General features: G+C 56.3%; 1 protein-coding gene across 2 annotated transcripts; it reads right to left on the bottom strand.

The window, feature by feature from the left end:
- Window positions 1-2822: 2822 nt before the first annotated feature.
- Window positions 2823-6462, bottom strand: SNAI1 (snail family transcriptional repressor 1). Of its 2 annotated transcripts, XM_037403119.1 has the most exons (3): window positions 6361-6462; window positions 5306-5809; window positions 2823-4051 (listed from the first exon to the last, which is right to left on the bottom strand). In XM_037403119.1, the coding sequence occupies exons 1-3, from the start codon at window positions 6437-6439 to the stop codon at window positions 3870-3872; spliced, it is 765 nt and encodes a 254-aa protein (XP_037259016.1). In that variant the 5' UTR covers window positions 6440-6462; the 3' UTR covers window positions 2823-3869. The 2 variants fall into 2 exon arrangements, with proteins under 2 accessions (XP_037259016.1, XP_037259015.1); XM_037403118.1 differs by having other exon boundaries at window positions 3949-5809.
- Window positions 6463-12159: the final 5697 nt, after the last annotated feature.

Genomic DNA, 12159 nt, shown 5'->3' on the forward strand with positions numbered 1-12159 from the left:
AGCGGGGCCCCCCGCTACCTGCCGGGCGCTTGATTGAATCCCGGCTTTTACGAGCGCTGACACCGTAATCTGTTACAGATGGTCACACAAGGTGGTCACCAAATGGTTCCTCCCGTTAATCGCCGGCTGCCCCCCTACCCCCCGCCACCCCCACCACCAAAACTGCAGCCTGTGCTACCTGGATGAAACAGCCCGGCTGTGGGCAGCGGCTTTACAGTGTGTTTAGTTCCTGTGGCATTAAAACAGAGAGGGGGAAAAAACAGGGGAAAAAAATGCTGAGGTTTTGCCATGAACCTTCCGGCTTCGCCATGCAGCAGTCATTGCCCAGGCCAGCACAGGGGACCAAGGGCTGGGGACCACGGCACTGCTACCAACTGCGCTTGCTGCCAGGGGTGCTGCTCTGGGGGGGTTTCCTTCTGAAAATGAAATGAAAAAGCAATTGCAACGCATCCACAAGCCCAGCTTCCAGGTGCAATTCTCCATCATGGATCCCCAAAGGTGTATGGAGGCAGAGAAAGGACAGAGGGGACTGCCTACATCTGCAGCAGGTTTGAGCTGGACACAAGGGTGTCCTTGTCCCAGCCCTCTGCTCACCCTAAGAGCCCTCAGTGTAGAAATAAGAAATATTTTTGCAGTAGGAAAATGAGCAGCCAGTCAGAAGAGCAGGAATCTGGGCCACGTCCATCACCCTGCAACGGGGCAGCAGCTGGTCCAGACCTGGGCACAACCTGGGGAGGTCAGAGGCACTGCCCCAAGCTGCAGAACAGCACCTGAGCAGCCGTGGTCCCCAGGGCACAAGGTGCTTGGGCAGCGCAGGGAGCAGATGCAGCAGCAGCCCAAGTGCCAGTGGGCTGCGCTTCAGTGACTCAGAACAGGCAGCATTTTTTTTTTCCCATGTTTTAAGGCTGCATTTGTGTTTGAATGCTAGCTGGATTTGTCAGACGGAGCCTAGGCTGTCCTCCACCTTGTACCTTCCCTCTAAAAGCCTTGTGTCCCAGCCAGATTCTGGACAAAGCCATCACAACTGAGCACAGGAAAGATTGCTGAGGAGGAGGTTTCTCCCAGCTCTCCTCATCTGCCTAACCAATATTAGTTGAAGCCCATTGAGAGGGAGGGAGCTGGCAGGGTTCCCGGGTGGGTGCCAGTGGATCAAGCAACAGCTTGAATGACGCGGGAAAGGGTCCGCATCCAAGCGTGTGACAGCCACGACATGCGTGGATGGGGATAAGGCACAGCCCATGGCCCTGCGGCTGGATGCATGCTGCAGGGCCCCAACGTTGAGCAATAACCGAGGACTCCGGCACATCGGAGCTGCAAAGCCACCACCGACCCGGGCTGGTGGGACCAACTTGGGCTGGTGGGACCGACCCGGGCTGGTGGGACCGACCCGGGCTGGTGGGACTGACCCGGGCTGGTGGGACCGACCCGGGCTGGTGGGACCCCCCGGGCTGGTGGGACTGACCCGGGCTGGTGGGACTGACCCGGGCTGGTGGGACCCCCCGGGCTGGTGGGACCGACCCGGGCTGGTGGGACTGACCCGGGCTTGCGAGACCGCGTGCACCTCGCTGGGCAGCAGGGCTCGGCGGGCTTCTGCTCCATGCTTACCCGCTCCTTGAGCCTCCTTTCCAGCTCCTGCAGGTGGTCCGTTCTCAAAATTGGTCTTTTTTTTAACTGTTTAGCTGCTTTTGCGGCTCCAGGATTTTATGGATGGAAAGCTGAAAGTAATTAGTGCCCCTCCCCCGCTTCCTGTTGGGAAAAGGAAGAAAAAAGCACACACAAGAGCAAACCCAAAACTTCCTGCCCTGCTTAATAATCAAGTAATGAGTCCAACTCGGCTGGGAAAGTCAGTTTATACTGGGCGAGCTCTTAATTAAAGAAGGGCCGAGCAGCAGCTCTGCTCACTTTTACAGCCACACACATCTTCCTGCTCCGTAACAGCCCCTGGGAGAGGCACAGGGAGCCGGGCGCCAGCGGGCTGGAGGGGGGATGAGTGCTGGGGGGCACACGCTTTTATTCCCTGGTTAAAAGCAATGCCCCGGAGATGGCACCAAGAAAATGCGGGGGAGAGAACGACAAAACCCCAGCCCCCAAGGGAGGCATGTGGCAAGACTGTGGTGTCCCTGAAGCACCCCAGATTTGGAGGTGGCTGGGAAGGTGCAAGGCAGGTGTTTTGGGGCACTGGGATGGTTTCATTATGGAAATCCGAGAGGCAGGTACCTGGGGCATCCCGGAGCACCTGTCCCTCGGTCCCCTCACAACTGTGGGCACGCAGGGGACAGCCCCACCTGCACTGGTAGAAGGGCTCTGCAGAATGTGCCACCTCCACTGCCCCCCACCCACATCAGGTCACCCATCTGGAGGCTTGGCTCACTGAGGTGCCATCCCCAGGGAGGCTCGGGAGCCCAGCAAGAGCTGGAGGCACCCCCACCGCCCCAGTGGAGCAATCCCCTATGCTGCAGCATGGACCTGCTCCCCAGGGAGTGCTGGGGGCCATGGCCAGGCTTTGGGAGCTCCAGTAGCCCCACGGGGAAGCCAGCACCCACCCAGGCAGGCTGGGAAGGATGCGGGGCCAGGGAGATCCACTGCACCCCAGCCCCCACCAGCCCACATCACCACACAGCTGCCCCTTGCCCAGCCCCAACCCTTCGGCAGGAACTGACTCAGCCTGCCTCTTCCGACTTCTCCTCCTCGGAGAGGCTCTGCAGATCCCCTCACCCTTCACCTGCAGCCAGGAGCGCAGGGTGGGAGCTTGAGAGCTGAGCCCAGCACCCCAGTCCCCACAACTCACTGCTGCACATTCCCCCTAAGCACCCACAAAACCCTACTATAAATTAACCATTTTATTGAATATCAATAAACTGTATATAATTATATAAAAAGTTTCATCAGTACAAAATTGTGGCACAAAAATATAAATACCAGTGTACCTTTGAAATGTAAACATCCTCTTTGTAATGATTCCATGAAAAACAATGTCCAAAGAAAGATGCATTCAGGAGGCACCTGTCAATACCCATAAATAGGGCTTTTGGCACACACCTGTCGATGGGCAGCCTTGGGACAGGCCACCATTGTATCAGCTGACAAGTGCCTGCTATTAGTCACAGCTCTCTTGAAAAGCAGTTGTTAAGAGTCATATTAACAGGTGCTTGAGTGCATAGCTGCTCTGTAAACAGGGTTGGTGTTTGAAATGGCTACCCATGCCTTTTATGGACACTGTTAATCTCGCAGGCATTGCAAATTGTCATTGTGCTGGGGAGAAGCAGCTGCTTCACAACTACTGGGATACTGTATTATTGCATAGTTACACCTTCTACAGGCGGCATATATACACTCGGGGTTGGGGGTGTGTGTGTTAACATTTTGTCCTTCATTACAAAAATATTGGTTCTTAAAAGTTACCAAGTGGTTACGGTAAAAAAAACAAACAAAAAACAAAACAACAAAAACCAAACAACATAAAAAAAACCCCAACCCCCCCCAAGCTACACGGTCACAATGTTTGATAGGAGCGGTGGGGCCGGGGTGCAGGTCCAGCCCTGCAAGGTGCCGAGTGCCTCCGGCAAGGGGGTGCACCTGCTGAGGGGCTGTGGCAGCAGCGGGTCAGGCTCAGGGCTGCGGCGCCCGAGCCTCACACACTCGCTTTGCACCGGGGTCCAATCCTGCACCCTCAGACGCTGGGCTCGGAGAAGGATCAGGCCTTCACATTGCACAGGAGGCACCGAACAAGGAGTGTGAGGGCCTTGAGGGCCAGAGTAGCTGGGTCCAGCCCGGTGCACACTGCGATGGTGATGGAGGAAACTAACTCCTACAGAAACTAGTTATAATATAGGTATTCGCGAGGTGAGAGGCCGGGGGGCGCGGGGTCCTCAGCGAGAGCCGGAGCAGCCCGTCTCCTCGTGCTTGTGGAGCAGCGACATACGGGAGAAAGTCCGGGAGCAGGTTTTGCATTGGTACTTCTTTACATCTGAATGGGTCTGCAGGTGGGCTCGGAGATTAGAGCGGTCAGCAAAGGCCCGGTTGCAGTGTGTACAGGAAAAGGGCTTTTCACCTATGGGACAAAGAGAAACGCTCCCAATTAACCAGTGCATCAACACATAGGGAATATCAAAGAAAGAGCCATTCATTAGCCTAAGTTTGTGAAGAACACAGTGAAAAGAAGTGCTGGCTGTTATTGTTTGGAGGGAAAGCCGGGAGAGGTCTGTACAGCATTCACTTTGGGGAAAGCGCGGACTTGGGAATTTCCTACTCCCAGAAAAGCCTCCCCGGTGAACCACAGAAAATTAATGCTGGAAACATCTGCGAGCAGCAATGCAGTCGCACATACAAACGAAGACATGATACTCATCTCCTGCCTGGAGCCAAAGCGAAGCGTTTGCAGAGAGGCAGGAAAGCCAAGCACTATGTGTTAATTATATCATAGCAGGCAGCGGCTGAAAGGCGCCAGCGCCAGGGTGAGTATAGCTATTTCCTAACCCCGCGCTCCCCCTTCTCCTGCCCGGCTCGCACTGAAAAGCCTGGCCAGGGTGAATTCCTCCCAGAAAGCCTCTGTTGGAGGAAACAAATGCATATGCTCAATTTGGAAAGCACAATTAAGTCTTCCCAGCTTCCTTCAGCCATCATCTTTAGTACGTTAAGAGGGTGTGAAATCAGTGCCAAGTAACAATTACACTATCCCCGCAGCCCCACAAAGGATGCTCAGGAGATGCATTGTACGGGCGGCCGTGGCAGCAGGGTGGGCTGCAGCTGCGGCACCCGGACCCGCATCAACAGGTGCGGGGGGTGGCCGGCCCCGCACCCCCAGCACCTGCCCAGAGGCCATGCCGAGCCTTGCTGTGGTGCATCCCGGCAGCGAGTGAGCCCTGAGCTGGGCTCATCGCTGCCGAGTGGGGCGGTGGGTTGGAGGCCACGGTGGTGGGCAGCCGGGTCTGGACAGCCTGGCTGGGAGCCCTCAGTGTGGGCAGAGAGGGATGCTTTGGGCATCAGGGAGTGCTGCGGCTGTCTCATAGCCCCAGTTTATGAAACTGGGGTGAAGTGTGCGCCGTCACACTGTGGCCCTGGGGCTGGCTCACGGGCAGACACAGCACTAACAGCAGCGGCACAGATTTCCGAGCAGAGCCTTGACCCTGTGCTCGGTTCCAGCCAAGAGGATATTTAAAGGACATTTTAGAGAGATGTGCCAAGGGGGTTTGGGAAGCTCTTATCTTCCCAGATAACACCCGGCCTGCCCATTCGCTGGGGGCCTCGGAGCTGGGAAGCGGGAGGCGATAAGGGAGGGAGGGAGAGGGGCGAGAGCCGGCATTACCGGTGTGCGTCCGGATGTGGCCCTGCAGCAGCCAGGGCCGGGAGAAGGCCTTGCCACACATCTTGCAGACGCAGGGCAGCGTGTGGCTCCGGATGTGCATCTTGAGAGCCCCCAGGCTCACGTACTCCTTCTCGCAGTACTTGCAGCTGAAGGATTTCCTGGCCTGGGCGTCGCAGTGCAATTGCTTGTGCTTGGAGAGCCCGGCGAAGGTGGAGTAAGCCTTGGCACACTGGGCGCAGCGGAAGCGCTCGGCGGCGGCGGGGGCCGAGGCTGGGCTGGGGGGCCCCGAGCTCTTGCCTTCATCCTCCTCGCTGGAGAGCGCGGTCAGGTCCAGGGCGGGGGTCGTGCCGCCTGCCGCCTCGCTGCCCGGGCCGCCCGGGAAGAGGCTGGAGAGCAGCCCCGCATCCCACACCAGCGGTGGGTAGTAGGCGCCGGGGCCGAGCACCTCGGGCGGGGGGATGACGGGCAGCGGGCAAGTCTCGTACAGCAGCGGGGCGGCCAGCACTGCGGGAGGCGGCGGCACTCAGCGGGGGCCCGATGCTCCCCGTGGGAACGGGGGCGAGGGGGCCCTGACCCAACCCCACGGGGCTCCGCAGGGCTGCAGGGTGCCCGGCCCAGCCCACCCCCGGGGGACTCCGCACCACCTTGGGGCAACGGGACCCGACCCCAAGCCACTCCGTGGGAGCCCCGCGCTCCACCCGGGGCCGGAGGGGCAAAGGGACCCCAGCCCGTCCCGGGGCAAAGGAGACCCGAGCCCACACCGCGGGGGCCCGGCGCCCCTGCCCACGCTGCTGCGAGGGATGGGGCGAAGGGGACCGCGCCCCTTCCCACCCCCATCACGGGGGAGCCCGGCGTCTCCGCCCGCCCCGAGGTACCAGGGCCGGCTCCCCATCGCGGGACACGGGAGAGCCCTCACCCCGTCTCTACCCGGGACACACAAAACCGAGAAACACCCCCCGCGAGAAGTCCGCCACCCACTCGCTGCCGCGTGGGGACACCGGGACCCCCGCACCGCCCCACGTGCGCGGCCCGTCCCGCCGCGCCCCGCCACGCACCGGCCTGGCTCTCCAGCTCGCTGTAGTTGGGCTTCTTGCTGGCCGAGAAGTGCTTCTTCACCAGGAACGAGCGCGGCATCTTGCAGCCCCGGTGCCGCCGCCCGCTGCGGGGCCGCCGCGCCGCCGCGCCCGCTAATATGGGCCCGGGTCCGGGGGGGCGGGGCGGGGGCGGGGCGGGCGGCGCGGGGCGGCCCCCGGGTCCCGCAGCCAATGGGCCGGGCGGGGCGGGGGCCCGGCAGGTGCCGGCCCCGCTCCCGGGGGTGCCCCCGGGGCTGCGCTCCGGCGGGGCGGCCCCGCTGCCCGCCCGGTGCCCGCGCCGCTGGCGGTGCTGCCGGCGCTGATGGTGGCTTCCTTCCCTCCGGAGCGCTCCCCGTGCCGCGCTGCGGCGGGAGGCAGGGCAAGGAGCCGTGCCACTGACCCGCGGCCCCGGTGGCCGGGCCGGGCCGGCCTGCAGCAGCGGGGCTGGGGGAAGACGCCGTGCCGGGGGGCATGGCCGGGCCCCCCACGCGTGGCGGCCGCGGGGGATGCGGTGCGGGTCAGCACAAACCTGCGCCGCTGCCGCAGGGACGGGTGGGACGCAGCCCGGCGCAGGGAACACGCTTCGCCCCGGGTTATTAATCTTCTGAGGAGAGGCGATGGCTTGCGAGGAGCGGGAGGGATGCAGCACAGCCCTTGCTGACTCCTTCCCCCAGGCAGCGGCCAGAAGCACCTGCCCAGACAGGCTTCTCCCTTCTGCTGGGCAGGTTGCAGGCAGCGCAGCCTCCCCCACCAAGCTGCCCTCTGGTTTTCTTCCCTCCTGCCTTCCCCTGACTCCCCGCGGGCACGGCAGTGTGGGTCGAAGAGCCCCAATGGGTCACACGCTCCCTTTGGCTTCCCGCTCCCCCGGGGACACGCACCCATGGAAGGTGCCCAGGCTTTGCTACCAGGTGTTTGGGGCGCAGTGGGCAAAGCTGGAGCGGTCCGGTCCTCCTCCCTCGAAAGCCCACCCTGGGCTTCCAGCTCGCCCCATCCCTCCCGCTCATGTGGGGATTTCCCTGCTGGAAGGGCTCAGGGCATGGGTCCAGCCACCTGCTGTAGGAGTGGTGCTCAGCTCCAGGCCAAGACAGCTGCCGGCGGCTGCTGGAGGAGGAGGAATGGGACCTGCTGGGAATGCCTCCTTGCTCTCAGCCAGTGTCTGGCTCTGCCAGCTGAAAAGGGGCCCGTGATGCTGGGCCACTCGTGACTCAGCCGTCACACACCACTCGCCAGCCCTTGCTGACCACACGTTACTGTTTAGCCACAACCCACATGAAATGCAGAAGTGGGGAGCAAAGCTTTCCACTGGTACAGCTGCAGCACAGGGGGCTGAGCTCACTGTCAGTCTTTCCTCAGGGCAGGAGCAGCTTGGAAAGCTTGTCCTCCTAGCCACACGCAGTCCTGCGGACACAAGACACGTTTTCAAACTCTTCCCCTGCGGCCACGAGCTCTGGAGCTGGATCCATCCCTCCTTTGCTGCAGTCGCCTGTAGCTTTCAGCAGGTGTTTATCTGACCTGGGTCAGCCTGAAGGTCAGGGGAAAATGTGCTCCTGAAGGCCTTGGGGGATGCTAATCTCAGAGGCCAGGTCCACCCCATTTCTCACAGGGGTCCAGAGGTGCAGCACCCCGCAGTGCAGGGGGAAGGAGCCTGGGTGCTACTGCAGGTGCCTCCCCGGGCCCCTCATCGGTGCCCCCCCGCACTCCTCCACCTGCCACGGATGTGGTTACGCTGGGGACACTTGTACGAGGAACCCAACTAGGCGGTTTTCTTTCAAGAAGCAAAGCCTGCTCCTCTCTCCTTTCTGAAATGTTAATAATCAGATCTGTTCCAACCACCACGCGTGGAAAAAACCTGCATGTGCTAGAGGAAAAACTGAGATCAAGGGGAGAAAGCAACCTGACCTACCTGTGCTGGTGAGCCAGAGTGCTACGGGATGGAGAGCAGGAGACCAGAGGCAAGGGGAAGCTCAGCAATGATTCACAGGCTGGAAATGGCAGTGGCTTCTAGCCGTCCCACCCTGCACCAGCGCACTGGGCTCTGGCAGCAGCTGAGCCACGGGTGCTCAGAGCTGCCCTGCCACCTGCCCGTGGCACAGATCCACTCCCAGGCCCACATGGGCTGGCCCAGGGAGCTCACAGGCACACTCTATCCACCTCCAGAGCGCAAATCCGCCGCAAATTCTTTTTACCTTTCTCGGCCCCATGGCTACATGAAACATCTCAAATATCCTGCCACAGAACAAAGCTCCTGCTGCCAAGGGGGACTGGGATGGAGCGAAGAGAAGTTCTGGCCACGAGGTGTGGGAATGAGGTGTGCACCCTCACTGCAAGACTGGAGAAGCTGCGTGAAACCCACCGCTGGCCCCTGAGCCCTGTGGAGGAGGAGGAGGACCAGCACCGGGCCGGGAGGTTCTCTCCAAAATGCAAGACCTCCCTCTGCTGTCGGCTCACACCGTGCCTGCCACCGCTCCAGCCACTGGGGTTTATTCCCCCTACGCTCAAGTTATGGAAGGGAACTGGTTGCATGGGGGCACTAAAACAGCTCCCAGAAGCTCCACTGGGTTATTTTTTTTAAGTCCAGTGTCTGAGTCCTAGGTAAAGACCGAACAAATGCAAGGACTAGAAGACAGACCCAAGCCTGCAGCAACCACGCTTATTTTCACTACGTGTTGAATATTTTCCGGAGTTTTGGGGAAGGAGCAGGGAAGGAAAAGGAAGTTTTCTTAGTGGTTTCAACAGTCCTCATTTGTATTACCAGGAGAGTAATGTAGTTTACTCATAAAAAATTGAGGTGCTTTTGAAGAATGAAGCACGGACCAACGCAGCTGTGACGTGAAGCATGTGACAAGTGCATGTTCCCTACAACTGCCTGACAGGGGCTGTAGGCAGGTGAGGGTCAGTCTCACCTCCCAGGTAACAACCGAGAGGACAAGAGGCAATGGCTTCAAGTTGTGCCACAGGAGGTTTAGACTGGCCGTTAGGAAAAATGTCTTCACTGAAAGGGTGGTCCAGCATTGGAACAGGCTGCCCAGGGAGGTGGTGGAGTCACCATCCCTGGAGGTGTTTAAGAAACATAAATGCAGTGCTTAGGGACATGGGTTAGTGGTGGACTTGGCAGTGCTGGGTTAATGGTTGGACTTGATGATCTTAAAGGTCTTTTCCAACCTAAATGATTCTATGAAGCTCTGCATTAGAAGAACAAACAAAACCCCAACCCCAAAACAAGCGAATGCCTTGTTGTCACTCTTAGTTTATTTAAACTAAAGAAAAGCTTTAGGACTGTGAGCCCATCCCTCATCTGCTTTTCCGTGACAGTATAGCCTTGGTACTGCACGAGACGTTAATCCTTCTTATGCTAGTCTTACCAGTGACCATCCAGTATAGCTGGCCAAAGGCCTCAATGCAAATTCGCTGTGCCTTTGCCAATCAGGTGACATGAGGACCCAGAATATACCATTAATGTTCCATTACAGATGGGATCCTTTACCTCATCCCCCCCGCAGCGTAAGGAAACTGGGGTGTGTGTAGCATGTGGCGTTACTGCTGTAATTCCAGATGAAGCAATGCTTTTGTGTTAGGTAATTAAAGCTGACAACAATTTATCAGACCTATTAGGCTTAATCTTTAACTAGAGACAGATTAATTTAAAAAACAGTTCAACTGCAAGCTTGTCTCTTCCCACTCTGTCCCTCTCCCTCTGAGCTAATTGTCCTCCTAAGGCTGACTCCTCGTGCCAGACACGGAGAATTTCACAGGTCTGAGGTGGCCCAATTACATTATCACCAACAATGGGCACTTGGGATCTGCTGTGGCTACAGTATCAGCTGCTGACAAGGTGCGAGCAGCTCTGGCAGAGTCCTCCACTCTTCTGCAGTAACATTCCACTGGATTTAGAAGCCCAGACTAGCTTGTTCCATAATAAGGTTTTTTTTCATCATGAGTTTCTGCATACAAAGGAGATGAATCAAGCCTATACACAGAACACATTCACCTCTCAACAGAATGTCTTTTTAAATCAACCGGCAAGTATCCGTAAGACATACCACAGCATGTGTAAACACCTTTGCTTTTGTTAAATTGACGAAGTCAGCAGCACAGAGACACAAAACTTTTCAGCAGCTAGAGTAAGTGGAAGCCTATGGCTGGGTTTACCTCCCAAGTGGTTCTAGGGATGCTCTCCGCAGCATAGAAAGCAGTGCTGCGAACCCCACTGTTACCGGGGTAGCAGGTGCCGGAACACGGCTTCTTATTCATACACTGACATAATCAAAGTTAAAGTAGAATTAGCATGCGTTTTCCAGTCAGTATTTTTGGCCTATACCTTCTATCAAGTTCTTCCAAGTAATCAATTGATGCAGATCAAACCCAAGTTGTACAGTCCAGGGGCAGGTCTGTGCAGCTAGGGTACTCTGCACAAGCGTTTTCTGACCAGCCATCGCTGCAAGCCAGCCTTCACCTCCTCATTTGAAGCTACCTAAACGGAGGACGACACAAAGGTATAAACATCCCAAATTTCACAGCTAGAAGATTATAAGCTAAGGGGGCTTTACAGATTTCAACAGAAAAGCCCTGCTGGATAGTCGCACTTCCAGGACTTAGTAAGCAACTCTAGGGTGGTTTGTTTCTGAGGCATGTAAAAGTATTCAGGCACCAGACCGCACCTGCAGTATTCTGGCCAGCTCTAGCAGAGCTCAATCTGAACTTAATCTGAACTATTTTTTCATAACCTGCATGGGTCCACTGTTTGAAAGATTATAAACGAAGTTGCAACTAATCAGTACAGAATATTTAATGGAAGCCAGAAGTTCAAGTCCCTGCAGCTGCTCCCTGCAGCGCCCCACAGCCAGCAAGAAGTGTTTTTAAGGAGGCGCTGAAATGAAATATACAGACCATGAGGAAGAAATGACAGGAGTTGACATCAAGATAGGATTTTATAAATTAAATGACCTTTATTTGTAGTTGTCTTCAAAATTCAAGAACATGACAAAGTAATTGCTCGGAAGCTTCTAACTGCTTTTTAAAACATTTTATCAGAATTGCATGGAAGTGCACTTAGAATAGGAGCAGAAATCTAGAGAGTCAATGGGTATCACCCAAACTGTGTTCTAGCCAGAACCCAGAAATCCCCATCCAACCACTAATACATTTTAATGACTTTGCAGATCGAGCATTAAAAATAATCAAACCCAAACACAGTACTTCTTCCACAGTACCATGAGATTTCCTTCTTCCCCCCCCCCCCCCCCCAAGGCTGAGCTTCCAGTCACCAAGCAGACACTTGAGGATGAGTCTGTAACAGCCCATACCAAGTTGGGGAAAACATACTAAAACCAAGTTCAACTTCAACGTTAGAGGTCTGGCTGACATAACGGGGCATGTTTCATCGTTTTAAGTATAAGGCTATGCTGCAGTCTGCCGAGTGCAGTGATACTAAGTTTACTGCTCAAATATATTAATTAGTATTCAATTCTGTGGCGGTGCAGGTCCACTGCTCCAATTAATCATGCTTAAATTAGACTAGACATCTCAACACTACTGTGATTTACAAGTTCTGTTCAGATGTCTTAGATCATTAGATCTCAGCATCTTGACTGTGCAGTTAATGAGAATGTTAAACTGAAAAGGAATCTCTATAGTAAAGGCATAGACTTGAATACAGAGTATCCATTTACCACGTGCTGGAATTGTCATCCTGCTTTCTTGGTTATATTTTACTTCTCCTTTGAAAGCTATACCTGCATACTATACACATAATATTATATGGAAAACAATCTAAGTACAGCT

This window comes from Falco rusticolus, chromosome 10, assembly GCF_015220075.1.
Source record: "Falco rusticolus isolate bFalRus1 chromosome 10, bFalRus1.pri, whole genome shotgun sequence".
In the NCBI taxonomy this organism is placed as follows: domain Eukaryota; kingdom Metazoa; phylum Chordata; class Aves; order Falconiformes; family Falconidae; genus Falco; species Falco rusticolus.

Bases quoted from the DNA above. Each gene is read 5' to 3' on its own strand.
- SNAI1 (XM_037403118.1), bottom strand. From the start codon at position 6,439: ATGCCGCGCTCGTTCCTGGTGAAGAAGCACTTCTCGGCCAGCAAGAAG. The intron at 5,810-6,360 runs GTGCGTGGCGGG...CGCCTCCCGCAG, and splicing joins CGAGCTGGAGAGCCAGGCCG to TGCTGGCCGCCCCGCTGCTG.